Here is a 27,944-nt window from a genome sequence, read left to right on the forward strand (position 1 = left end):
GGTGCCGTCATCATCGACTCAGCAGAGATGTTGTCCTGGAGGAACAGGCCCACAGGGTCCTTCTTCTGCAGAGCGTATCACTTCCCAGAATACTGCAACAGAGAAAACCAGAGATAGAGAAGATTGGGAAAAACTCACAAACAGTAGACAATGAGGATTGAAATCCAGAGGAGACTCAAAACTCTATTCAGTGGATCATTGTAGTCATCGCTTATGCGTTTGCATTACACATGATCATAGCCATGTTTATCCAATCATGTTTAAACGGACATTTGTTCACTTGTTTTTATCTGTCTAGGGATGTCACCCCTAATGTGTGCACTGTAGCAAAGCTCACCCTCTTGGGGTCGAAGTCCGCCTTGACTGTGAAGCTGTCTACCACGCAGGAGGCAGACCAGGCGTGTTCCACGCAGGCCATCAGGACAATGAGGAGAGACAGCTTTGAGGATCTCAAGCTGCACAGAAGACAGAGGGAGAGAGACAATGAGGATGAACTGACCACACCAGAAAAGATGCTCACCAGATCAGGCGAGAGAACCTCAAATGATCTGCTTCTAAGTTAGTAAACATTCAGTGCGTTCCCAGAGACACTGTAGTAGTGTATCCTCGTTGGAGTAAAATGAGGACACACTACTACAGTTCCTAAAGTACAATGCTCTTTCCGTTACATATTCATAGGGTTGTGAGGTAGAAATGAATGCCATATTTCACATGAAGGTAAGACCCAGATGGAGACACGTAATTAACAATGGTTTAATAATCCAACAGGGGCAGGCAATAGACAGGTCAAGGCAGGCAGGGGTCAGTAAACCAGAGGTGGGGAAACAGTACCGGACGGCAGGCAGGCTCAGGGTCAGGGTAGGCAGAGGTCAATAATCCAGAGGTGGGGCAAAGGTACAGGTCGGCAGGCAGGCTCAGGGTCAGGCAGAGTGGTCAGGCAGGCGGGGGCCAAAATCAGGAGGGCGAGAAAAATAGAGACTGGGAAAAGCAGGAGCTGAGAAAAAAAACGCTGGTTGACTTGACAAACAAGACAAACTGGCAACAGACAAACAGAGAACACAGGTATAAATACACAGGGGATAATGGGGAAGATGGGCGACACCTGGAGGGGGGTGGAGACAATCACAAAGACAGGTGAAACAGATCAGGGTGTGACACATGCATGTCTATACAAAAGCAAAACTCATTCTTAGCTTGCTAGTATCTTCCAAAAACAATTCATACTGTATTTAAGAACAATATTTACATTTTCAGTGAGATAATCAAGTCCTATAATAGCATGAAATATATTCATGGGTCCTCTCCATCAAGACGCTGGACCTTACCTGTCTTAGTGAGGATGAGCAGCGAGTAGAATTCAGTGTTTTGTGGTTGTCCGTTAGGTTTTGGAATCTCTTGTGTTTGGGGCCCTTTATGTACAGTGAACACAGACAAGGGTACTGATTATTTTCACTTCTTGTAAGTAAATAAGGTGCTTAAATCACGGGTTAATCCGGTTGGTGATGTTCTGACTATAATCTGGCTTCGCTTCTGAATCCGCCCATGCCTCCCGTAAAAACAATTAGGGCTTTATGTAACTGTGAAGACACACACACTTACGATGGGAAGATATATTGTCCAAACACTAAGGACCATTAGGATTAGAGAAATCATACCCCAGCACATGCTGGAACACAACAACTCATGAGCATTAGTTGTCGTGTTCCGTGAGCATTAGTTGTTGTGTTCCATGAGCATTAGTTGTTGTGTTCCGTGAGCATTAGTTGTCGTGTTCCGTGAGCATTAGTCATTGTGTTCCGTGAGCATTAGTTGTTGTGTTCCGTGAGTATTAGTTGTTGTGTTCCGTGAGCATTAGTTATTGTGTTCCGTGAGCATTAGTTCTTGTGTTCCGTGAGCATTAGTTGTTGTGTTCCATGAGCATTAGTTATTGTGTTCCATGAGCATTAGTTCTTGTGTTCCGTGAGCATTAGTTCTTGTGTTCCGTGAGCATTAGTTATTGTGTTCCATGAGCATTAGTTCTTGTGTTCCGTGAGCATTAGTTGTTGTGTTCCGTGAGCATTAGTTGTTGTGTTCCGTGAGCATTAGTTGTTGTGTTCCGTGAGCATTAGTTGTCGTGTTCCGTGAGCATTAGTCATTGTGTTCCGTGAGCATTAGTTATTGTGTTCCATGAGCATTAGTTGTTGTGTTCCGTGAGCATTAGTCGTTGTGTTCCGTGAGCATTAGTCGTTGTGTTCCGTGAGCATTAGTTGTTGTGTTCCGTGAGCATTAGTTCTTGTGTTCCATGAGCATTAGCTGTTGTGTTCCAGCACGTAAATCCTTACTGCTGATGATAGAATACTACCAGCAGCACTGCTTTGTAGACCTTGAGACTAGTTTGGAGATCCTGGAGTATGATTAAACAGCCAGCAGGCTAAAATAGTATTGAAATTAAATGTAGGGTTATGTGAAGCGCCACTTGAGAGGCATCCCTAACCATCAATATCTACCAGCCGGATCGCTCTCTGTCAAAACTATTGCTTTCAAATGTTTTGACCGTTGGTGCTCTATGTGTTGTTCTAATCAGTCCTGATAATTGACTTGCTAAGGGCCCGAAGCTGTATTGTGTGAACACACACACACACACACACACACACACACACACACACACACACACACACACACACACACACACACACACACACACACACACACACACACACACACACACACACACACACACACACACACACACACACACACACACACACACACACACACACACACACACACACACACACACACACACACACACACACACGTACGCAGTGCCATGTGAGTCAACATGATCTTAGTTATTTAAGAACCTGTTTTTACATAACATGTCTATTTTTACCACCAGCATTTACTGTCTGAATGGAGTTTCTGCTGAGGCTATTCATATCCCCCTGTTACCAGTAAAAGACAATGTGCACTCTAAGGTGAAATCCCTATACTTGGTGCTTCTTGCCAGGAGCTGTCTGGAACTTTCTGTAGTTCTCTAGAGACACCTGGCTCTGAGGAGTGGCTACGTGTGGCTGTAGACACAGGGGATGATGGCAAGAGGCTGAACATGAGGCTTGGGCCTGAATGATTGGCTAGCGGGCCCAGCAGAGAAGTACCACCACTACTCAGCCCTTCTTCATTCATTCTCCATTCATTTAATTAAAGGCACTTCCGGGTAGTTAGAGCGTTGTGTACTGTACTCTTGGCACTACTCTGAGGCATTACACACAATGTTATGGCCTATTTCCTGAATAGCTCTTTAGGCATTAGTAGTTGTTGAGAGCGTTTTAGTTGTTCTGTACTTCTTTAGTTGTTCTGTAGTTCTTTAGTTCTTCTGTAGTTATTTTGTTGTTCTGTAGTTCTTTCATTGTTCTGTAGTTCTTTCATTGTTCTGTAGTTCTTTAGTTCTTCTGTAGTTATTTTGTTGTTCTGTAGTTCATTCATTGTTCTGTAGTTCTTTAGTTCTTCTGTAGTTATTTTGTTGTTCTGTAGTTCTTTAGTTGTTCTGTAGTTCTTTAGTTGTTCTGTAGTTATTTTGTTGTTCTGTAGTTCTTTAGTTCTTCTGTAGTTCTTTAGTTGTTCTGTAGTTCTTTAGTTGTTCTGTAGTTCTTTAGTTGTTCTGTAGTTCTTTAGTTGTTCTGTAGTTCTTTAGTTGTTCTGTAGTTATTTTGTTGTTCTGTAGTTCTTTAGTTGTTCTGTAGTTCTTTAGTTCTTCTGTAGTTCTTTAGTTCTTCTGTAGTTCTTTAGTTGTTCTGTAGTTCTTTAGTTGTTCTGTAGTTATTTTGTTGTTCTGTAGTTCTTTAGTTGTTCTGGAGTTCTTTAGTTCTTCTGGAGTTATTTTGTTGTTCTGTAGTTCTTTTAAAAGCCACATACTGTGCTGGCAAACTCCAAGCTGATGGCTGTACTATATTTATGCTTGGAAACACATACTCGATCTAAGGCTTCATGGAAGATTTTTGGCACGTCTGTTGATAGCATACGATATTGTACTGCGTCAGACCGTCCACAGCCTTTTCTGTACAGGTGTTCAATGTTGGCATTTTGGTTACCGTTTTACAGTGTGTATAGGTGTGTTGTTGCTCTTTTTTCATTTGTACCTTAGGTGAAGAGGCTGAGAGGGAGCATACATTTGCCGACTATTTCTGACATATCAAATTAATTGAACTGACATTTAAAAAATTCCAGTGGCAGTAAAAAATAACAGAAGGTAAATGACCAACAAGTTATGGTTCTAATATTTACTGGTTAAACTAAATCTTTTGAATACAATTTTGGCGGCATGAATATCAATGGCATGGTCAGCTTCAGCAGCAGTGATTAACAGTAGAAGTTCAATTAGCTTGGCCCTGAGTATAAGCCGGCTGCCATCTTGTGTTGTGTTGTTGCACTGTATTTCTAGGGTGAAATATGGGCCATGCACTGGACGTAATGCACCACAAGGGGTCAACAGTTCATTGTCGACAAACAGATTATGTAAAGGCTTGCAATGGCTGGATTAATATGTTAGTATCATTAAATGTGTACATTGGTTAAATCCCTCATCTCCATTTGAGGTTTGCGATGAAAGAACTATTTAATTCATTCAATATTGATAATAAAGTAATAGTAGTTACATCCAACGTAATATTGAATAACAAACATTAGAGACTATACTGTTTTATATACACTCATACGTAAACGCTTGTAAGCACGCACCCTCGTAAAGGAAGACAGGCGCAGGTTCATAGGAATGAAATGTATGCCTATGCATGTGCACATACGTTGCACAGTACATATCACATGCACACAGGCAGACACACCTCCCTCGCCAGCCTCGTCTCACTCACAGGTAGCAGATCTGATAGTATGAATCTATTCATGTGGAGATTATCCAGCTGACCTTTTGTATAAGATGGTTAAGGAACCTTAATATAGCCGGGGTGGAAAGATTATTGGCATTTTATCATCGGGCTTGTCTTATTGTCTCATAGACCCCCATACATGTCTGTCTCTCACTTAACAATTTCTATTTATAAATGTAATATTGTAATTGGATGATAATAACAGATACTGCAGTAAGTAAGGCTATTGTGTTCATTTTTTTTCTCAAATGTAAAAGCTTAAATGTAATGTGCTTCAGATGTGTATGAAATATAACTAACACATATTTCTCTGCTTCTGAAGGCTACAACCAGTAGAGGCCTGTGAAGGATCCCATAGCAATAGTATTGCCTGGGGACAACAGCATTGGGGTGCTGAGATAATCAACTAGTGGCCTGGCTAAATAGGGCTTAGCAATGAGGAGTGCTTTTTTTAATAAGAAAGTTAAGAGCTTGTGTGTGTGGTGCCTGCCTGGGGCAAGAGCAGGCTACAGTTGGAGACAAACCAAACGGGGGGACATCTTAAGGCTAACTGCTTTCAGACATGTGACTGCTTTGAGGGAGTCCGGATCTCTTTTCCTTCAGGCTTGTTTTCTAAACCTGGCGAGGGGCGAAAGAAGAGGAGGTAATCGGCCAATGAAAGGACTGGGTTGGCCTCCTTCATAGAGATCACCTGATCAGTTTTGCATGAGCAGATCCTGGCTCACCTTCAACACTATTAAGAGAAAAGCTTGCTGATGACAGTGGGATTGGACTCAGCCCTCCCTCTCCTGCCATTGCAAGTATCTCCTCTGTTCACACCAGGACCTAACTAACGTGCCTGCCCTCTTTTCTAGGGAGTTTGGGGATTACATAGTTTGAACTTGCCCTCTTTTTTATTTGCTAGTAATCAATAGATAATTGGTTTTGTCGTCTTTTTAGAGACCGTGGTTTGAAGACTGGGACTGGGGGAGAACCAGTACATCCCTAACCCAAGATGAGTGCGACGAAGGAAGATGTTGAGAAGTTCCTGGATGGGAACCCGGCTTTCGCCCAGGGCTACTTTAACAAGAAGCTCACACCGGGGACCCTCTCTGTGATGGCAGGCATCTCCGAGTCCAAGGTGGATTTTGGGATGTTACAGGAGCTGGGCCAGATAGAGGAAGGCCAGATCCTGTTCGACCTGATCAAAGAAATGCAGGAGAACGTGAACATGGAGAAAGTGGTGTTTAAGATTCTGAAGAGGATCGTCGCCCTGATCCAAGCTGACCGCTGCAGCCTGTTCATGTACCGGGAGAGGAACGGCATCGCGGAGCTAGCCACTCGTCTCTTCAACATCACCACAGAGTCAGAGCTGGACGACTGTGTGGTGCACCCTGACCATGAGATCGTCTTCCCCCTGGACCTTGGGGTGGTGGGAAATGTGGCCCAGACCAAGAAACACATCAATTTGAAAGATGTCAATGAGGTAAGAGTCAGATGGGGAAATGAAGCATAAACGTTGTGGTAGTGATGAGGACAGACAGTGTCCCAGAGCCTAGGAGCCAGTGAGATTGTGTTAATAGTCTTTTACAAGGGCCTTGTCATACGCTCCTACATGATATCATCTTCTAGCTGTACCAACGGCCAAAAATAACAAACAATTGCAAAATAAATAGATGTATCACGTTTATGTTCAGCCAGAGAGAAAAGTGAATAGTTATTTAATCTGTGCCTATCCGAACGTACGCATATTGTTAAAATTGTGTTTTTTGCTAAAACACAGTGACACACAAAGTGGTATCGCAACTATACAGTACTGTGGGGATCTTCTAAATGTATATCTGGAGACAATATAAATCCTCTTGACAGATGTAATCCAGTTATTGTATATCCCTTGACCCCCTGTTGTAACTGGGATTAGGGCACCTGTTCTGGGGCGTTTACACTAGGGTCAGCAGGAAGCTAACACGGTTCAAATTAAATTATACTTCACATTGCCCAGATTTACATTCACTCTTGATAATGGAGTGTACTTCTTACCTGAGCAGTTATATCTCTTTAATAAATTGTGTTTTATCTTTGTATATGCCAGAGGTTAACATGTATTAATCTGTGGTCTATAATGATATGCCAACTGAAAAAAGGCTCAAAACCAAGGCCATGTACCGACTTATAGACAGACCCGTCTTAACACATCCACGTGGGATCTCTGATGTCGGTGATTTGTCTTGTTTTCTGCTATTCAGAGCAGTCACTTCAGCTCATTCGTTGATGACCTGACAGAGTACAAGACCAGGAACATTTTAGCCTCGCCCATCATGAACGGAGAGGATGTGGTGGCTGTGATCATGGCCCTGAACAAGACCACTGGACCACACTTCACCGCTGAGGATGAGGATGTGAGTACTGAGGATGAAGGCTCTCTGAGAATAGGATCTACACATGTCCATGTGTCAGTATCACAATGGGAATACTAAGAGGAGGTTATTGCATGAATTAGTTGGGGAGGAGTAATCAACAGGTTTTCCCCCTTCCCAAAGTTTATTTACGCAAAGCGTATGCAGCATATAAACACTGACTGATGTTGTAGAACACAAACATGTCCATCAAACAAGCACAGGGAACACATACAAACTGTGCCATTGCTTCCTCAATGAAGAGGAAGGTCACATTCACACCTGATGTTTTCAAATACTCCCTCTCGTCTTTCCTCTACCACCTTGATTACACCTCGATGCATGTGTTTCTCTTTAACAATAATTCATATTTTTGATCTCCCAGCTTTTTTTGAAGTATCTCAGAATAGCCACTTTGAACCTGAAGATTTACCAGCTGAACTACCTGTACAACTGTGAGACTCGAAAAGGACAGGTGAGTCTGCTGTCTGTACTGATATTCAGAGGAATTACTAGTTGTAGCTGACAATATGGTGAACACCCAAAAAAAGGCTATTGTTTTTGTTGCTTTCACACCTTTATTGATATATTAACCAACTGGTTATTAGCTGATCCTTCGTGGTTGTTTTTCTGTCGGGTATAGGTCCTGTTGTGGTCCGCCAACAAGGTGTTTGAGGAGCTGACAGACATTGAGAGACAGTTCCACAAAGCCCTGTATACAGTGCGGGCGTACCTGAACTGTGACAGGTACTCTGTGGGCCTATTGGACATGACCAAGGAGAAGGTGGGTGACACTGTCTGCATGTAGCCTGGCCATTCTTGAATTGTGGTATTGTCTTAAGCCTTCGAAGGTTTTTATTGATCTATAATATATATTAAATACTTTTGTTGAATTTCTTGCATTCAAAATAATAGGTATCTCCAAATCCCCAAAACATGTCACTACAACTCCACTCATCACTTCTGGAACGAGACAATTTGCTTGCCCTAAGTACTTTAAACCATGCACAAACATAACGTTTTGCAATATAAAGGAAAGGACTTGCATTATGTTTTATCATTGATAAACAGTTTATGTGTGATATGTAACTCTGTGTGATTTTAAAGTGTTTTTCATGGTTGCAAAGGTGAGGGACGTACAGTAAATGTCACCGCAATTCAAGAATGATCCAGCCATTTAGTCATCATAAAGAATAGTTGTTATGGGTCTCCTCTAGTAATACTGTAGCTCTAGCAGTATTTGTTAATATTTTGCACCTATGGCACTGCAGTGCCTTCAGAAAGTACTCAGACCCCTTGACATTTAGCATATTTTGTTGTGTTACAGCCTGAATTTAAAATTGATAAAACTGAGATTTTTGTTCACTGGCCTACACACAATACCCAATAATGTCAAAGTGGAATTATGTTTTTAGAATGTTTACAAATTAATTAAAAATGAAAATCGGAAATGTCTTGAGTTAATAAGTATTCATCCCCTTTGTTTTGGCAAACCTAAATACGTCAGGAGTAAAAGTATGCTTAACAAGTGACATAATAATACTAGTGTTTAACATGTTTTTTGAACGACTACCTCGTCTCTGTAACCCACACATACGATTGATTATCTCTAAGGTCCTTCAGTCGAGCAATGAATTTCAAACACAGATTCAACCAGGGAGGTTTTCCAATGCCTCGCAACTAAGGTCACCTATTGGTAGATGGGTAAAAATAAAAAAAGCAGACATTGAATATCCCTTTGAGAATAGTGAAGTTCAGTGGCGGTCGGTGGCATTTAATATGAGCGAGGTCGATATTTTTTTTATGAGCATGGCCTTATTTCTATTACAGCATATTGGATGACTGTCATTCATATTCCATTCACCCAACTCAATGTAACATTGATAGGTTTAGGCTACTACATGATACTAAAATGTTCCATTTACCCATCATGAGGTTGCTACAACCTAGCCTATGAATGAAAGTTTACAACGTAGGTGCACAGGTCGAGAGAAAAAATAAAGTAGTCAAGGTGACAGAGATTGACACATTCAACACTGCCATGCACACTCTTGCCTGCATCTTGCTGATCTAGGGTGTAATCATTAGTCCAACAGTTGCAAACAAGAGTTTCTGTTAGACAAATTCAGGTATGTTTATCTCTGTTTCATTCCATTTGCTTCCGTTTAAGAAACGATTTTCAACAGAATCAGTGGAATTAATAAATTCCTGATCACACGCGAACACAGTTCACTTCATAGCAGCCACATACAAACAGCATGATAATTTTGCTTGTAGAATTCCTTCTTGCATCTATGTGCTCTCCTCTCACCTTTTCCTTTTGCTTGTGGACTTCAGTGAACAACACATCAGCCGTCTGTGACCAGGAGGAAAAAAAACGTAATATCATAACCGCTAAACGCTACACACAGCCTACATCGTTATCTCCATATTAGCTAACGTCATAGCTAGCTAACATAGCTACTAGAACTAATGTGTTCGTTAACCTGCTACAATCATGCAGTACAGTGTACAGTCAGCAAGCAGTTTAGCAGTTACACCGGCAGGCCCTGGTGGATATAAATGAATAAAACCAAACGCTTACCTTGACTTGGAAGAGTTCCAGTGTTGGATAGATATAGCCAACTAGCTAACATAGCATCCCGCTCTGTTTGAGCCGGGTTTTTGAGTAGGATAAACTAGCTAGCAGCATTTGCTAGCCAAGTGAAAGTGAAAGAAAAATACAACGAAATATAGCTCTCTCTCTGTCTCTCGCTTGCTTCTCCTTCATTTTTAAAGAAATGTATTTGATCAAAACTGTTAAAATATTATCTTTCTCTTTATTTGTTTCAACTACTCACCTCACCACATGCACTACAGTGCTAGCTAACTGTAGCTTACGCTTTCAGTTAGGGGTGTGCCGAGTAGTCGGACAAAACGAGTATCATAACGGATATGGGCAATTTTCTGTATACGATTATGATCAGAGTATTTTTTGTATTCATCCATGATCGGGAAAAAGTAATTTTCAGATGCCAGCACGCATCTTTCTTATGTCAGTCAGTCATGTGCGAGGTTCTATGTGGTCTAAATAACTCAACTGGCTGTCTATAAAGAGAAGGGCAGGCTGTACGTTGATCCTGCGGTTCTGATTGGATAGAGGGAAACTATATTTCTCCATCCACTCGTTTCATAATTTCACCCGATCAGTTTTCCTCTTTTTGAGCTGATCATTTAGATTGCTGCTGCCTGGCTGCTACTATGATAAATCACATGGCGAGGACATTTGCTATCAAGCTATCAATGTGCATAATATCTCACAAGTGGGGCAAGGGTAGGGAAAAAATATTAAATGCTGATGCGGAGTGACAAACTGCCAGCAGCAAATTGAGACCAGACACACACACACACACACACACACACACACACACACACACACACACACACACACACACACACACACACACACACACACACACACACACACACACACACACACACACACACACACACACACACACACACACACACACACACACACACACACACACCTCCGCGCGCTGCTCTGAATCTGTAGCTTCTTTGCAGGAATTTGGCCAACATCTATTTAGGCATATTAAAACACTTCTGTTTTTTCAGATCACAAGTATCATCCGATCCGACAATCAACTGTCAAGTTACGGATACGATTACGAATACAAGTATGGCCATGTCGGCACACCTACTTTCAGTACTATAATCAATCTCTGATCCTTTGATTGGGTGGACAATATGTCAGTTCATGTTGCAAGAGCTCTGATAGGTTGAAGGATGTCTTCCGGGAAGTTGTCATAATTACTATGTAAGTCTATGGAAGGGAGTGAGGACCATGAGCCTCCTAGGTTTTGTATTGAAGTCAATGTACCCAGAGGAGGATAGAAGCTAGCTGTCCTCCAGCTACACCATGGTGCTACCCTACAGAGTGCTGTTGAGGTTACTGTAGACCTTCATTGCAAAACAGTGTGTTTTAATCAATTATTTGGTGCCGTGAATATATTTAGTATAGTTTTATCTAAAAAGGATAACTTGTTAATGTTTCACTATTTACATTTTTATGACATTCAGTAAGGAGGATGGAGAAAACTATGGACAGATCAGCAACATTGTTGTTACTCCACAATACTAGCTTAATCCACAGAGTGAAAAGAACAACATCTGTATAGAATAAAGATATTCCAAAACATGCATCCTGTTGGCAACAAGGCTTCATATTATGGGCATGCTTGTAATCGTTAAGGACCGGGGAGTTTTTCAGGATAAAAAATAAACTGAATAGAGCTAAGCACAGGCAAAATCCTAGAGGAAAGCCTGGTTCAGTCTGATTTCCACGAGACATTGGGAGATGAATTCACCTTTCAGCAGGATAATAATCTAAAAAACAAGGCCAAATCTACACTGGAGTTGCTTACCAAGAAGACAGTGAATGTTCCTGAGTGGCTGAGTTACAGTTTTGACATAAATTGGCTTGAAAATCTATTGCAAGACTTGAAAATGGTTGTCTAGCAAATATTTCACAACCCTGATGTGTAAAGCTCTTAGAGACTTACCCAGAAAGACTCACAGCTGTAATCACTGCCAAAGGTATTCTAACATGTATTGACTCAGGGGTGTGAATGCTTATGTAAATGAGATATTTCTGTATTTCATTTTCAGTAAATTTGCAAAAATGTCTAAAAACAAGTTTTCACTTTGTCATTATGGGGTATTGTGTGTAATAATCTATTTAATTCATTTTGATTTCAGGCTGTAAAACAACAAAATGTGGAATAAATCAAGGGGTATGAATATTTTCTGAAGGCTCTGCAGTGCCTGATTTAGGTATAGGCTCCATGGGCAGCCGCCCAGGACGGCATCTTGCCGGGGACCCGCACAAAATGTTTTGGAATGGTGACATTTACGCGATCGGTTTTCTATCGCTCATTTGCACATCACATCAATGATATCATGTCACCGTGTGGGACTGTGGTAGTGGGCGCCATGATTCTAGTTTGTGAGCTTGGCAGGCTACTGCCTGGGAAGGTCTCCCACTCAGAAGTACGAGATGGGGAGGGAGGCTTGGGTAGGTTGACCTCAGGTCTCCCCACTGGAAGCCTGAGGTAGGGGGACCGGGGGAATGGGCGCACCTCTAACTTTGTACATTACTAATGGGGGGGTTTGCCCAGGGAGCCATACAAGCTAGAACCGCCACTGAGGCTCTGTAATATTATTAATATGCTGTGTCTGACAATCCGTCTGTGTTATTGCTTTGTTCCTATAGGAGTTCTTTGACATCTGGCCAGTGTTGATGGGAGACCAGCCCCCTTACTCTGGACCTCTTACCCCTGATGGCAGAGTAAGTGTTCACAACTATCTACTTATTATCCTATGAACTGGTCTTTACCTTTTTGCCTTTGTTTCTACAATTTTGCATTTGTGGTGTGTGATTATAATTTTTTTTGTTATCTGTGATTCTAGGAAGTCATATTCTACAAAGTCATTGATTATATTTTGCATGGAAAAGAGGACATCAAAGTTATCGCGTACGTTTATCTCACTTATGTACAGTTGAAGTAGTTTCAACCCTGTATTATCAGACCTGGGTTCAAATACATGTGCATTTGAGTAGTTGGTATTATAAATATTTTTTCTGTGTATTTGAGTATTTTTAAATACACCGCCCAAAACAAGTACTTGTATTTGAGTATTTGAATGGTTATTTGTAAAGACCAAAAAGTCTACCAAATTGTATTTTAGAGGATTTTCAAATACCTGGGTTAAACGCAAGGGAGTGTATTTTAGTCTGTGTATGCACATCTTTCTAATTCTTTCCAAATGTATTTCCAAACACATTAAAATGTTCAACTACTTGTCTTTTCAAATATAATATTTCTGAATACTTACTTTGAATGTATGTTAAAGTGATTGAGATATCTCAAATAGTATTTTAATCCAGGTCTGTGTTTGATACTGTATAGCGGAATAATCAGTGTGTGTTGTCTGACTGTGTTGTCAACAGGACTCCCACTCCAGAACACTGGGTTTTGTGTACTGGACTTCCCACATATGTGGCCGAAACTGGTCTTGTAAGTTTTTTAACTGGCATTCCAATAGCAAGTGTTCGAAATGCTCTCAGAATTTGGAATTGACTTGAAAATAACGCAATGTTCAAATTGCCATGATTTGCATGTGTGTTGATGCTGTACTCTTTATTTTGAATATCTAGATATGTAACATCATAAATCCCGCAACAGAGGAGATGTTCAAGTTTCAGGTACATTTGCTTCCTTATAAAATCAAGTATCCTTGTATGTGGTTTTAGCAAAAAGTTTAGCAACTTGCATAATTCCCGTTGACCATTTACCTTGTGTCTTCCCATAATACAGTCAGAACCCTTGGATGATAGTGGTTGGACCATAAAGAATGTGCTGTCCATGCCAATCGTCAACATGACAGAAGATATTGTGGGCGTGGCTACATTCTACAACAGGAAAGATGGGAAACCATTCGATCAGCAGGATGAGGAGCTAATGGAGGTACTTTACAGCACACAACTGTCTTCTCAACAACTCCTGTCTTCACAGACAAGTCATCAAGTCAAATGGCTCTATAAAGCCTTGTTCTCTGTATTTTTTGTGTAGACCATTAATTTATACAATGCACTGTGGCAGTCAAATGCCTCCCACTCTCTTCACCACATTGACCTGAGTGAACCTACTCTGAATGATAGTGTGATTGTCTGTCTACCCATGTTGGCTTCTGAGTGAACCTACTCTGAATGACATTGTTTCTGTCGGTCTCCCCAGGCTATGACTAACTTCCTGGGCTGGTCCCACCTCAACACAGACACCTATGACAGGATGAAAATGATAGAGAACCGGAAAGACATAGCTCAGGACATGGTGCTCTACCACGTCAAGTGCCGTGATGACGAAATACAGAATATCCTGGTGAAGCCTTGCTCACAGATATACACAGATCTAACCTCCTTTGCAAGAGAAGTGTTGTTTTAATATTTCACACTCATTGTTGTTTTATGTATCTTAGAAAACCAGACAGTATTTCAACAGAGAGCCCTGTGACTGTGAAGAGGATGAGTTCCTGCAGATTCTGGTATTGCTACCTTATTTTTGTAGAGTAATAATTTGGTCATAATCTGGAGGTTGTAGAATTATCTCTGATTTAGTCACTAGAGTATACATTTAAGTACTGGAACAGTAGGCCTGCATTTGAAAGCTCTAGCTAGATGTATATGGTTGTATAGATATAGGATCTTCATTTGATCACCCTGTAGCAGGAAATGTAAAACGTGTAGTGTATTTAAGGTTGAAAAAGGCTTGCTTTTCCCGACAAAAATGCCTATTAATTATTATCAACATAATAATTAAAATGTCCTGTTGCTGCAGGATTATTTTCCTGCTGTAGCAAACTAGCTCAAATTAAGATCCTACATCTGTATGTTTAGTTTTTGTTAATAATGCCATAATAATCATGCATTATCACACAGAAAAAAGAACTGCCCGGCCCCAAGAAGTTTGAGATCTACGAGTTCGGGTTCTCTGACTTTGACTGCACAGAGCTGGAGCTGGTGATGTGTGGGATCCAGATGTACTATGAGGTCGGAGTGGTCAAGAAGTTCCAGGTTCCACAGGAGGTTTGTTGCAATCATGATCTGTACTGCAACATCTTTCAGTGCCGGGAAAGTGTTAATTCTGAATAATTTCTGTGCAGTTTGTCATTAGTTACTTTATTACTCTCCCATACTATCTGTATATGCTCTAAAGTTTTACAGATCCACTTCCAAATCCTATGAAAACCAACAGGCATCTTTATTTACTTCAACAGGTTCTGGTACGCTTCATGTACTCTGTCAGCAAAGGCTACAGGAAAATGCCCTATCACAACTGGCGCCACGGTTTCAATGTCGGACAGACCATGTTCACACTGTTGACGGTAGGAATGCTTACACCTCAGTAATGTACCTTAACATGTTTTCTTACTTGACAAAAAAACTTAACTGAAGACATGATTGAAAGATCTCTAATTCTGAAAGTCAAACTGCTGTATTTTGTTGTGTCAGACAGGGAACATGAAGAGATATTACACAGATCTGGAGGTGATGGCAATGATCACATCTGCTTTCCTCCATGATATCGACCACAGGGGCACCAACAACCTCTACCAGGTGAAGTGAGTATTCCTGGGAATCGCTGCTCTCTTTTTACGCTGCTTTCTGAAAGTTGGTACTGATGTTGGATCTTCATTTGACCAGTATTGTCACAGCAACATAATGATTATGATTTAGTCCACTATGTTGCTTGATCGGTGGTTAGGCTATTAGCTGGCCAAAAGTATGTTACATGAAAAGTGCAATACTGTTAGTGTGCGTTAGTGTGGGTGTGTTAGTGTGGGTTTTCAGTGAATTTATGTAAATCACAGGAAAATTGCAGGAAAGTGCAGGAAAATTCTCAGCAACAAAAGAGTGATCAAATTAGGATCCTACATCCGTGCAACCAGTCCTTAAATTATCTATGGGTCTCTTCTTTTACTCACTCTCTTGTCATAACTGAGGCCAAGCATGTAGAGAAGCACCTTGATTAGCTCTGTGTGATGAATGGCTTATGATGAGCTCTTTACAGTGTCTGGTCTGGTCTCCCCTCACAAACAGATCTGGTAACCCACTTGCCAAGCTTCACGGCTCATCCGTCCTGGAGAGGCATCATCTAGAATTTAGCAAGTTCCTTCTGGCAGACGAGGTACGCAAGGGTTATGTATCTCAGCCATAAACATTCACTACTACAGTAGAACATTTTTTGTCAATTATTTATTTATTTGTACTTTATGCTTCCATGTTGATCACATGCTCTAGTCTAACTCCTCCATCCTCCCCCCAGTCCTTGAATATCTACCAGAATCTCAACAGAAGACAGAACGAGCATGCCATCCACCTTATGGACATTGCCATCATTGCAACAGACTTGCAACTCTATTTCAAGTAAGACTTGCAACTCCAATTCAATTAAGTTTGCTACAGCAGGAAAATAATCCTGCAGCAACAGAAAATATTAATTATTATGTGTATTATAATTTATGCATATTTTTTGTAGGGGTATATACATTATTTGTCAGGGAAATTCTAGTCTGACATTTTAAAGTGGAAATTACAAACTTTAGAAGACTTTATAAAGCTTGAATTCACTACAAGTTTGCATTTCGTGCTGTGCAGGAAAATTCTCCGCAACAAAAGAGTGATCAAATTAAAATCCTACATCTGTATTTACTTAACTGCAATACATATTGTATTCCCCATACAGATCTTAGGAAGAATGTATTGTTGTCAATGTGGATTCTTTTTCTGCATATTAAAGCACGGATTTAGATACGACGATCAAGCCTACTTCGTCCTGTAAAGTTGAGGGAACAAGATTTCACAATGCACTGCTTATAACTTTAACTGAATGTATAAATCTCTGTTTGGACATTTTCCAATGTCACCAGGAAGCGAACAATGTTCCAGAAGATTGTCGACCTATCAAAGACCTACGAAGATGAGAAGAAGTGGGTGGACTGGATGTCGCTGGAGACTACCAGGAAGGAGATTGTCCTGTGAGTGCAGTTCATGGTAGGGGGAGGATAGTAGTGATAGGGGAATATGTAGGATTATAACATGCACATTGGATCTTATTTTAGCATTTCTATTTTATGCTGAACCTTCAATAATTCCACTCAAAGGGCCATGATGATGACAGCATGTGACTTGTCAGCCCTCACTAAGCCATGGGAGGTACAAAGCAAGGTGAGAACCTCCCTTGATTATATATACGACATTTTAGCAGATGCTTGTGTGTTTCTGTAAGTGAATAAAGCTATCCAATATAGTGAAATACATTGGACTACCTGGCTTCGTTCCAGGTGGCGCTGTCTGAAGCAGCTGAGTTCTGGGTGCAGGGTGACTTGGAAAGAGAAGTTCTTGAAAAACAACCCATTGTGAGTATATCAACGTGTGTGTGTGTGTGTGTGTGTGTGTGTGTGTGTGTGTGTGTGTGTGTGTGTGTGTGTGTGTGTGTGTGTGTGTGTGTGTGTGTGTGTGTGTGTGTGTGTGTGTGTGTGTGTGTGTGTGTGTGTGTGTGTGTGTGTGTGTGTGTGTGTGTGTGTGTGTGTGTGTGTGTGTGTGTGTGTGTGTGTGTGTGTGTGCCTGTTCTTCGGATATCCACCTACATTTTTACACATCCAAGATTCCTGATGAAGAACTACGTTTTGTTTTGTGCGTGTGTGTGTGTGAAACCATGTTTCTCCCTCCTTTTCATCCAGACAATGATGGACAGAAACTGCGCTGGTGAACTGCCCAAGCTGCAGTGTGGTTTCATTGACTTTGTCTGCACATTTGTCTACAAGGTAACGTTACCGCATGTACTACCACTCCTTCAGACTAGCTACATCACTCAGCTTCACAGTTATTGCTAAGCACAAAGTAAACCATGAATCAATAGATCTTAGTGTTTGGTGAAATAGTTGGCATACCTTCTATTGGATGTGTAGAATGACCAAATGCACAAATCGTTGCCATTCAGACAAGCATTATTTGGTTAGACTGACAGAAATAGAGCTCTCAAGTTTTTGTTTTGTTGTTTATCCGTCAGGAATTGTCCCGCTTCCATCCGGCCATCCAGCCGATGTATGATGGCATGCTGAACAACAGGAAGGAGTGGAAGGCCAAGCAGGAAGAGTACGAGGCACAACAGGCCATCCTGAAAGCCCAGTCAGGTCAGAGTGGAGGATATACTATGGCTCTCTAGTTTAGAGGGCATTTTGTCTGTGCATTAAAAGTAATACAGATTATCCTTAAACATGTATTGTTTTTTTGTATTCTTGCTATGTAAAGGGTCCAAGACGTGCTCAGTGTGCTAAAGCTCAGGACCTGTTTTGGAGGTAGGTCACTCCAGGATACATCACAGCCACACAGTCTTACTGCCGGCCGGGGCAGGACCAGCCTCACCTCAGAACAGCTGTGGAAGGACAGCCTCCCCTCACAGCATCAGAACTTTAGAGAAGAGCCAGAGGGACTCCTTATCAGCAAGGCCGTTGGACCTTCTGGTTCCAGACCCATGTTGGCACATTATGGCCACAACAGTCAATTTCCTGCCTTCAACTGAAGAGCAGTTATCATTAGTTGCATTGGCATATCCACATTTTGGAAGTTACCCCTTTCACTATGCTTCACGACATTCTGAGGAATCCTTCATGGTCTTAGTGGAGTTAATTTTTGTTTGTACTAACTTTTTTAACGTATGTACAGTAGGTTCCTGAAGGTTTTTATTGACCAATTAAAGGAACAAGAAGTCAACAACTTCTAAAATGTTTCCATATGTATGTATAATGTCATTAATATGACACTAAAGCCCTGTTTAAACCAGGTGCCAACATACGTTCTTTGTCCTGATCTAGTCCACATTCTGATTGTGGCCACATTTTCAGACATATGGTATTAAAGTGTGTCTCTTATCCATCCACTGTGTCTGCATTGTGACCAGATTTCCTGGTTCCTACATGTATGCAATTATTTCCCAGATATTCTTTCCAAATAATATTTATTTATTTGAAGACACATGGCAGAAGTCAATGGTGCCACCTGTCAATGATTTCAGAGGCCAAAATAATGATTATTTAAATGGCTTCTCTGCGCAGGTCAGTCGACACTCTGGAGGTGGTCAGGAAGAGCTGACCTATGACTGCATTTGTCTAAAATTGTGGGAAAAATCAGAATGTGGACAAGATCAGAACAAAGGACACATGTTAGCACCCCGGGTATAAACGTAGCTTATTATGATTGCTTTTCGTTTTAAAACAGGTTACTGTTTCTTAACTAACATTTCTGTACAGAATACTGTATGAAATGCACAGGGATACTTTTTTGTTTTACATTAATATTTTACGCTGTTATTTGTTGTAAGGACATAGGTTTTTAAAACAAGTAGGCTTGTTTTTAGAGTTATCACATTAAAGGTAGACTCAACGAAATTACGTTGCCACGAGCAGCACCGCAGATAGAGATGAGCACCACAGATAGAGATGAGCGAGATGCAAGATCCCGGTCTTACACGGTCACATACCGTATCTGTACCTGGGTTTGCTTCATGCTGTTAAATTGAGCCTCGCGCTTCTACACTCTTAGTTGTTGCGGAAATTGACCCACTATGGTGTTTACTTTCTACATCTACGTCAGAACGCTGAGTCTACCTTTAAATAACACTTTACAAAATGTTGGTGGATTCATCAAGGATCCAACTTGACTTTTATGTATGTTATAATAACAGTGTAATAACCGTGACTTACATTGTTCTTTACTCCTTCCAGTCAGTCGTCATTTACATAACTGTCCAGTTTTTCCAGATTTCTATGAAATATGACCTATAATTAAATACAAAATGAGTGAAATAGTTTTCCTTCCAAGAAATGGTAGTTAAAAATAAGCTTTTCTGCATTTGAAGGGTGTGGGCGTACCCCAACAACAGAATGGTGTGGCATATACCGGTCATAAAAATATGAATGACAAGTAAACAGCTGATTGGCCAGCTCAGCCAATGACCCAACGTGACATGTTAAATGAGGAAATAGCAAGCATTTTTGAGCTGGGGTTTAAGTATTTTTTCTTTTATTCATGCTTTGAACACGAGTACGAGAATAGGACGAGTCAACAACATTATTAGTATGAGTTAACAGAATGAGCTTTTAAGTGAGATTTTCTCTGGACAGTTACTTTAAATGGTAATCAAAAGTATATTATGCAATACTAGGGTATAGGGCTAGCATCCACATATGCCATAAGAAGTATGTTTTATGGTTCCACTTCATTACAAGGTAATGTGACCCCTTGCTGTGGGATGCTAAGTGATGGTTTTGCGGTATATTACTATTGTCCCATGCTGTGTTGGGTGAAATAATGGGGTGTAGTACTTTTAGTACAGCAATGTAAGAGGTGCTGTTATAGAATGACTGCAGTCAGGCAGTTGAAAACAAGTATATTTTCTGTGTGTGTACATGATCATTTATTGTTCTGAGATAGGAGAGAAAGGAGTTGACATTTTCAGGAAGGTCTGTCCCTGGCTATCAACGGTTAACTAGAAATGCTTCATTTTGACAAACCCATCGTTCTCTCCATGCAACTGTTCACTGTTTATTTTTGAATATTTGAAAGAGACATCGTTTTAGGGTAAAAACAAGATACAGTATGTCTCAATATATGTATATCTAACAATATTGGATGGATTTTTATATGGTCCAGTCCACTGCGAATAGCGGTCAAAGTCCAATCCCTCGGTAGAGTGATTGAAGCCAGTGGCCTTGATTCTGTTACTCTTGAGCCTACTCACTGGATCCATAGAATCTCCTAGTGTTCATTGTGAACAGAGGATAATCATGCTCTTACAGCAGCCCCACTGTCAATGGGGTACCTATGCTTTTATAGATGGAGTCAATTGTAAATAGTCTTCTCCTGTAAATATATTTCAATAATAGTATATTTTTTCCAGATGATTAACACTTAATTTCCTCTATGAGTGTCAGTGCAACATTACTGTTATGTTCTATCTGTGCCGACATTATAGCATGACGGGAAATATTAAGGACCCTTTTATTAGAAGCAGTATGTATGTGCTTTATCTTTTCAATTCCACATCATTAAACATTGCAACAAACATTTTAATTCCACAATTTGCTGTTAAAAATACTTTAGCGTAGATATGACAAATTCTGAAGCTCAATGTATGTGTTTTGTCTACAATGACCAAAATAAAGTACATTTATTTTTAAGGATGCATTTCGTCTAATGATATCTTGTTAGTTTTATATAATAGGAAACATAATTTAAATATCCATTGTATCCTATTGTTTTCATAGATATGGACAGAGGTTGGGCCACAGTATCTAAAGCCTTGTTCATGCTGCAGGCCTTAATTCTCAAATCAGTTTTGTTTTGGAATACTGACTTTCCAAACAGGAAGTTACAAGTGACCAAATCAGATGTGTGTGTTCAGACAGCAGTCATTTGCTGACATGGCTAAGCTAGTTATCATAGTAACGACGGGTGTGCACGGTGGTGTAGGCTGATTGGTGGTGGTGCTCGTGCTTCCTATCACACAGAAGTTGTAGCAAGTTATGTGACAACAAAGCCCGCCATGGACATTTCCCAGTTGCTTTGAATGTTCCCTAATCACAGTGTGAGAACTCTTTTCAAGGCTCAAAGGATAAGTTTATCCCCCCAACAAAATTTTGATAGCCACAGTAGCCGTTTATCTTTCCAGCTCATTCACTAAGGTGTTCAAATCAAATCAAATTTTATTGGTCACATACACATGGTTAGCAGATTTGGCAAGTCGGTTAGTTTTGGCAAGTCGGTTAGGACATCTACTTTGTGTATGACACAAGTAATTTCTTCAACAATTGTTTACAGACAGATAATTTCACTTAATCACAATTCCAGTGGGTCAGAAGTTTACATACACTAAGTTGACTGTGCCTTTAAACAGCTTGGAAAATTCCAGAAAATTATGTAATGGCTTTAGAAGCTTCTGGTAGGCTAATTGATATAATTTGAGTCAATTGGAGGTGTACCTGTGGATGTATTTTAAGGCCTACCTTCAAACTCAGTGCCTCTTTGCTTGACATCATGTGAAAATCAAAAGAAATCAGCCAAGACCTCAGAAAACGAATTGTAGACCTTCACAGGTCCTGTTCATCCTTGGGAGCAATTTCCAAATGCCTGGTACCACGTTCATCTGTACAAACAATAGTCCGCAAGTATAAACACCATGGGACCACACAGCCGTCATGCCGCTCAGGAAGGAGACACGTTCTGTCTCCTAGAGATGAGCGTACTTTGGTGCGAAAAGTGCAAATCAATCCCAGAACAACAGCAAAGGACCTTGTGAAGATGCTGGAGGAAACAGGTACAAAGGTATGTATATCCACAGTAAAACGAGTTCTATATCGACATAACCTGAAAGACCACTCAGCAAGGAAGAAGTCACTGCTCCAAAACCGCCATAAAAAAGCCAGACTACGGTTTGCAACTGCACATGGGGACAAAGATCGTACTTTTTGGAGAAATTTCCTCTGGTCTGATGAAACAAAAATGTAACTGTTTGGCCATAATGACCATCGTTATGTTTGGAGGAAAAAGGGGGAGGCTTGCAAGCCGAAGAACACCATCCAACTGTGAAGAATTGGGGTGGCATCATCATGTTGTGGGGGTGCTTTGCTGCAGGAGGGACTGGTGCACTTCACAAAATAGATGGCATCATGAGGCAGGAAAATTATGCGGATATATTGAAGCAACATCTCAAGACATCAGTCAGGAAGTTAAAGCTTGGTCGCAAATGGGTCTTCCAAATGGACAATGACACAAGCATACTTCCAAAGTTGTGGCAAAATGGCTTAAGGACAATAAAGTCAAGGTATTGGAGTGCCCATCACAAAGCCCTGACCTCAATCCTATAGAAAATTTGTGGGCAGAACTGAAAAAGCGTGTGCGAGCAAGGAGGCCTACAAACCTGACTCAGTTACACCAGCTCTGTCAGGAAGAATGGGCCAAAATTCACCCAACTTATCGTGGAAAGCTTGTGGAAGGCTATCTGAATTGTTTGACCCAGGTTAACAATTCAAAGGCAATGCTACCAAATACTAATTGAGTGTATGTAAACTTCTGACCCACTGGGAATGTGATGAAAGAAATACAAGCTGAAATAAATCATTCTCTCTAGTATTATTCTGATATTTCACTTCTTAAAATAAAGTGGTTATCCTAACTGACCTAAAACAGGGAATTTTTACTAGGATTAAATGTCAGGAATTGTGAAAAACTGAGTTTAGATGTATTTGGCTAAGGTGTATGTAAACTTCCGACTCCAACTGTAGAAGCTGTTTTTCAATCTCTCAGTCTTAGCTTTGATGCACCTGTACTGACCTCGCCTTCTGAATGATAGCGGTGTGAACAGGCAGTGGCTCGGGTGGTTGTCTTTTTGGCCTCCCTGTGACATCGGGTGCTGTAGATGTCATGGAGGGCAGGTAGTTTGTCCCCGGTGATGCGTTGTGCAGACCGCACCACCCTCTGGAGAGCCTTGCGGTTGAGGGCGGTGCAGTTGCTGTACCAGGCTGTGATACAGCCCGACAGGATGTTTGTAAACAATTAACAAGCTAGGTAGCTACCATGTCATGTTCTTATCAAACTGTCAACAGAGTAGCTAGCAAGCAACAAGATATGCCAAATATGTCTAAAAAACATTTTAGGGCAAATAAATCAGATTTGACCGTTCAGACAAGTCGCATGGCCAGGAATCCACATCTGACTTTAAACCCCCGAAGGTGGTTTGAAATATGGCTTGAAATAGACAGATTTGACTCAGATATGCAAAATCATTGGATTAGTCACTTCAAACTGCCAATGTGAACAAGGTTTAAATCACCCCTGGTCAATGTGAATCATTTTTCTATTTTGGGAATGTATTGTCTTGATATTAGCTCCACAGTATAATTTGCTGCTGAAATTCCCGTCATCTCCAGGCAGTATCCAGCTCATGACTCATCTGGAAATAAAGCCTCTTAGCCAGCACTAACTCTCAGCAGTTTCCACCAATCTTCTGACCCATATACATTATTATGGCACAGTTGCAGTACCGAGTTGTACAGAGGAACACATTTTAAGCCATCTTTTTTTATGGCTGTTGCAGATTTTTATATACACACACACACAACCATTGTCACGATATAGCTCACTAATAGCATTGAGAAAGCCTAATTAACATTAAACAGTGTTATTAGCCTACATAACATAAGTAAAATTCTGCCATTGTTCTGCTTGTCATTAAGGATTACAGGGCAGCATACAGGGAGAAGTGGAAGAAAACCTCCCAACGAAATGCTTTCAGATTATCAACAAAAAACTGCATGTTGAATATTCATGAATGTAATGTCAAATTGACCAGGTATATGTCTATTGTGTGTTAAACCTGGGTCGAAGGGTGTGTGGCAGTAATGTTCACTCAGCACTTTCTTAGATTGGCCTATGACCTGAATCCTGGGATTTATGCTATACTGGGCCTGGATTACAGCCTAGTCCATACTCCGGTCATCTCACAGTGAAGGGCAGGGTGACAGAGATTTTCATATTGTCCTGCTCTCATACCAGGATTTATGGTATTACTGGCATAGCACACAAGAGGGCACTAAAAAGACAATAAAAGCTCAAATCACAGACACTGTTAGCTGAATGCTAACGAGCAAAAACGAACAAACTAATTGCAATGGTAGGTGAATCCAGTTCATCAAGTCATACAGGATTAGCTAGTAGCTACCGAATGTCCTTTTCGGTGAGTGTGGTCATTTACAAGAGAAAGTTGAACGAGAGAAATTATGCAAATTACCAAAGTTGTGATGCATGCCTTTGAAGAAAGAGCAGCATGTGTAGGCCTGTACGGAGCAGATGGGAGAGAAAAACACTAGTAGGAAGCACAGGGGGAGAAAATGGCAGCTGCACAGCTCTTTGACTTCTGGCAGATCGCCATTATTAGATAACTGATGGCAAACATTTAGTAGTGAATTGCATACAAGTGTAACTTCATCTCATGTGCGTCGCACAACTGACTCGCCGATAGATATAGAACGCTATGGACTCACCAGCTCGCTTTCCCCGGTTGTGTTATTTACTGTACAAACACGTGATGGCTTAACTGTACTGGAGAACTATGGTGAAATGAAGAACCCAATCTGCTTCATCTAAGGTATTGCACAAGTTGACTGAAGGTAATATACTATATATACAAAAGTATGTGGACACTCCATTAAATTAGTGGATTTGGCCATTTCAGCCACACCCGTTGCTGACAGGTGTATAAAATAAAGCACACAGCCATGCACAAACATTGGCAGTAGAATTGCCTTACCGAAGAGCTGTGCCACCGCCATAGGATTCCACCTTTCCAACAAGTCAGTTGGTCAAATTTCAGCCCTGCTAGAGCTGCCCCGTTCAACTGTAAGTACTGTTATTGTGAAGTGGAAATGTTTGGGAGCAACAAAGGATCAGCCGCGATGTGGTAGACAAGTTCACAGAACGTCTGTCCTCGGTTGCAACACACTACCTAGTTCCAAACTGCCTCTGGAAGCAACGTCAGGACAATAAGTGTTCGTCGGGAGCTTCATGAAATAGGTTTCCATGGCCGAGCTGCCGAACACAAGCTTAAGATCACCATGCGCGGTGCCAAGCGTTGGCTGGGGTGGTGTAAAGCTCGCCGCCATTGGACTCTGGAACAGTGGAAACGCGTTCTCTGGAATGATGAATCACGCTTCACCATCTGGCAGTCCAACGGACAAATCTGGGTTTGGCAGATGCCAAGACAACGATACTTGCCCCAATGCATAGTGCCAAAAAGTTTGGTGCAGGAGAAATAATGGTCTGGGGCTGTTTTTCATGGTTCAGGCTAGGCCCCTTACTTCCAGTGAAGGGAAATCTTAACGATACAGCATGCAATGACATTCTAGACGATTCTATACTTCCAACTTTGTGGCAACAGTTTGGGGAAGGCCCTTTCCTGTTTCAGCATGACAATGTCCCCATGCACAAAGCGAGGTCAACACAGAAATGGTTTGTCGACATCGGTGTGGAAGAACTTAACTGGCCTGCACAGAGCCCTGACTTCAACCCCATCGAACACCTTTGGGATGAATTGGAATGACGACTACGAGCCAGGCCTAATCGCCCATCAGTGCCTGACCTCTCTAATGTTCGTGGCTGAATGGAAGCTAGTTCCCACAGCAATGTTCCAACATCTAGTAGAAAGCCTTCCCAGAAGAGTGGAGGCTGCTATTGCAGCAAAGGGGGGAACAACTCCATGTTAAGGCCCATGATTTTGGTTTGAGATGTTTGATCACTTTTGGTCATGTAGTGTAACAAACAGTAGCTACAAATATTAAAATGTATTGACAAACTTCAAATAAATAGTTGATGGTATTGTATTGACAAACCATCCCATTGCTTTTTCCAAATACCCATATAAGGTATACCACCCAAGCCTAACATATACACCTGGGAACCAGATGTACCTTTTATAGTTATTTCACTCAATTTACACAGTAGAAAAAAACAAGGGTGGGTATACACAAATATTTTCAGATTTGAGACTAACGCCTCTAACTATACTAAATGTTTCAGCTAGGTTTCATATAGGATATTTGGGAAACATCTGGCTTATATATATTAAAAATGTAATTTGGATGTCAAAACACATTACTATCTTAACAGATATATCCAAGAATAGTTATTTAATACATTAAATGACTTATGTTTTTTATTTCATTATTCTTCAAACACAATCCATAGGCAGTTCATTTCAGGATGGTGTCTTCAGAGGCTGTAAAAAAAACAACAGAAAAACATGTTTCACAACATTTCCTCAGTTACATCTTCACTGCATCCCTCCTAACATTCTGATTAGTTTTTTTATTTACCTTCTGCAAGTGCTTTGGCAATTTTCTCTTGCTCCTCTCGGATCTTCTTCTCTGCCTCCTCAACAAGCCTCTCTTTCTCTGCTCTTGGCTTCAGATAGTCTAAGGGAAATACAGCAATGACACTGTGACATTGCAATAATGATCATTCAAAATACCCTCAGGTGACATTACAACAATCGTATATCTTGTAGTAAGCTACTTACCATATCTTTGTTTGCCATAAAACATGCCAATGAGCAAGAATGACCACCTGGCCGTCTGAAATAAAGAAAATTGATTAGTTAGTTAGTTAACTTAGCTACACAGCTCAAACGTATGCGATTGCCTTGACCACTATCTATTTATGCTGAGTGACTTTCAATCGTCTTTTGGCAGAGGATTTAATTCGTGTCTTGCACGCTAACGTTAGACTACATGTGAGATGACCTGGAGTTAGCCATGCTAGCTAATACGTTAGCACGTTAGCGAGCGTACTCGGCAAGTAGCCAATACTATGACCTTGCCTCAGAATTATTATAGACTAGTGAGTTGAACTATTAAACCTGGGTCAAAGTAACATATTAACATCAATTTTGGCTGGATTATTTCGTTATACTATCTTTATGGCAGGTATATCGTAATTTAGCTGGCTAGCTAACCCTCATTGAATTGAACCAGTCAATGTCATTCGATTAACATTTATGTTAGAAGCTAGCTAGCTAAACTTACTAACAAGCTAGACGTCTGATTTAAACATGACATAAAATAACCTGCTGTATTCACCATATGCATTCAAATGAGTTAGTACAACACAAGTTATTAAAACGAATATAGATTTACCTTGATGACAGGCGAGACTGCAACTGGGGGAACCATTTTGCTAGTGAGAAATTGAGGAAGTCTTCTTCTTTTTCTTCTATAATATGATGGGCGTCGCAAACAAAAGTTAGAGGTGCATGCCGCCACCTAGTGTGTAGTCTATCACAGTTTACAGACTAAATTAATAAATACATAAACATTCAAATAAACTAAACCCTCCTATCTAATCATGTACTACTAAGAAAATAAAAAAGAGCCCTAGTAATTTCTAACAAACCCTTCCCCATCCCCCATCGAGAGCATCCTGACCGGTTGCATCACCGCCTGGTATGACAACTACTCGGGAATCTGACCGTAAGACGCTTCAGAGGGTAGTGCATACGGCCCAGTACATCAATGGGGCCAAGCTTCCTTACAT

General features: G+C 40.9%; 1 protein-coding gene and 1 long non-coding RNA gene across 2 annotated transcripts; one reads left to right on the forward strand and one right to left on the reverse strand.

Annotated features, from left to right (window-relative positions):
* Nucleotides 1-5,802: 5,802 nt before the first annotated feature.
* Nucleotides 5,803-21,040, forward strand: LOC139543789 (rod cGMP-specific 3',5'-cyclic phosphodiesterase subunit beta-like). Its single transcript, XM_071350205.1, has 22 exons — nt 5,803-6,327; nt 7,088-7,240; nt 7,623-7,712; nt 7,881-8,021; nt 12,513-12,587; nt 12,710-12,774; nt 13,251-13,317; nt 13,458-13,505; nt 13,618-13,767; nt 14,038-14,181; nt 14,279-14,344; nt 14,739-14,885; nt 15,077-15,184; nt 15,312-15,421; nt 15,900-15,987; nt 16,126-16,226; nt 16,730-16,837; nt 16,964-17,027; nt 17,144-17,218; nt 17,543-17,626; nt 17,872-17,995; nt 18,114-21,040. Exons 1-22 carry the CDS (start codon nt 5,857-5,859, stop codon nt 18,137-18,139), a joined length of 2,505 nt encoding a protein of 834 aa, XP_071206306.1. The 5' UTR covers nt 5,803-5,856; the 3' UTR covers nt 18,140-21,040.
* A 5,506-nt stretch (nt 21,041-26,546) lies between these two features.
* On the reverse strand, nt 26,547-27,685 carry LOC139543791 (uncharacterized). Its single transcript, XR_011668761.1, has 4 exons — nt 27,548-27,685; nt 26,932-26,986; nt 26,729-26,827; nt 26,547-26,631 (listed from the first exon to the last, which is right to left on the reverse strand). It is a non-coding gene; the product is annotated as an uncharacterized lncRNA (long non-coding RNA).
* Between the last annotated feature and the right edge of the window lie 259 nt (nt 27,686-27,944).

This window comes from Salvelinus alpinus, chromosome 18 (genome assembly GCF_045679555.1).
Source record: "Salvelinus alpinus chromosome 18, SLU_Salpinus.1, whole genome shotgun sequence".
NCBI classification, from domain to species: Eukaryota; Metazoa; Chordata; class Actinopteri; order Salmoniformes; family Salmonidae; genus Salvelinus; species Salvelinus alpinus.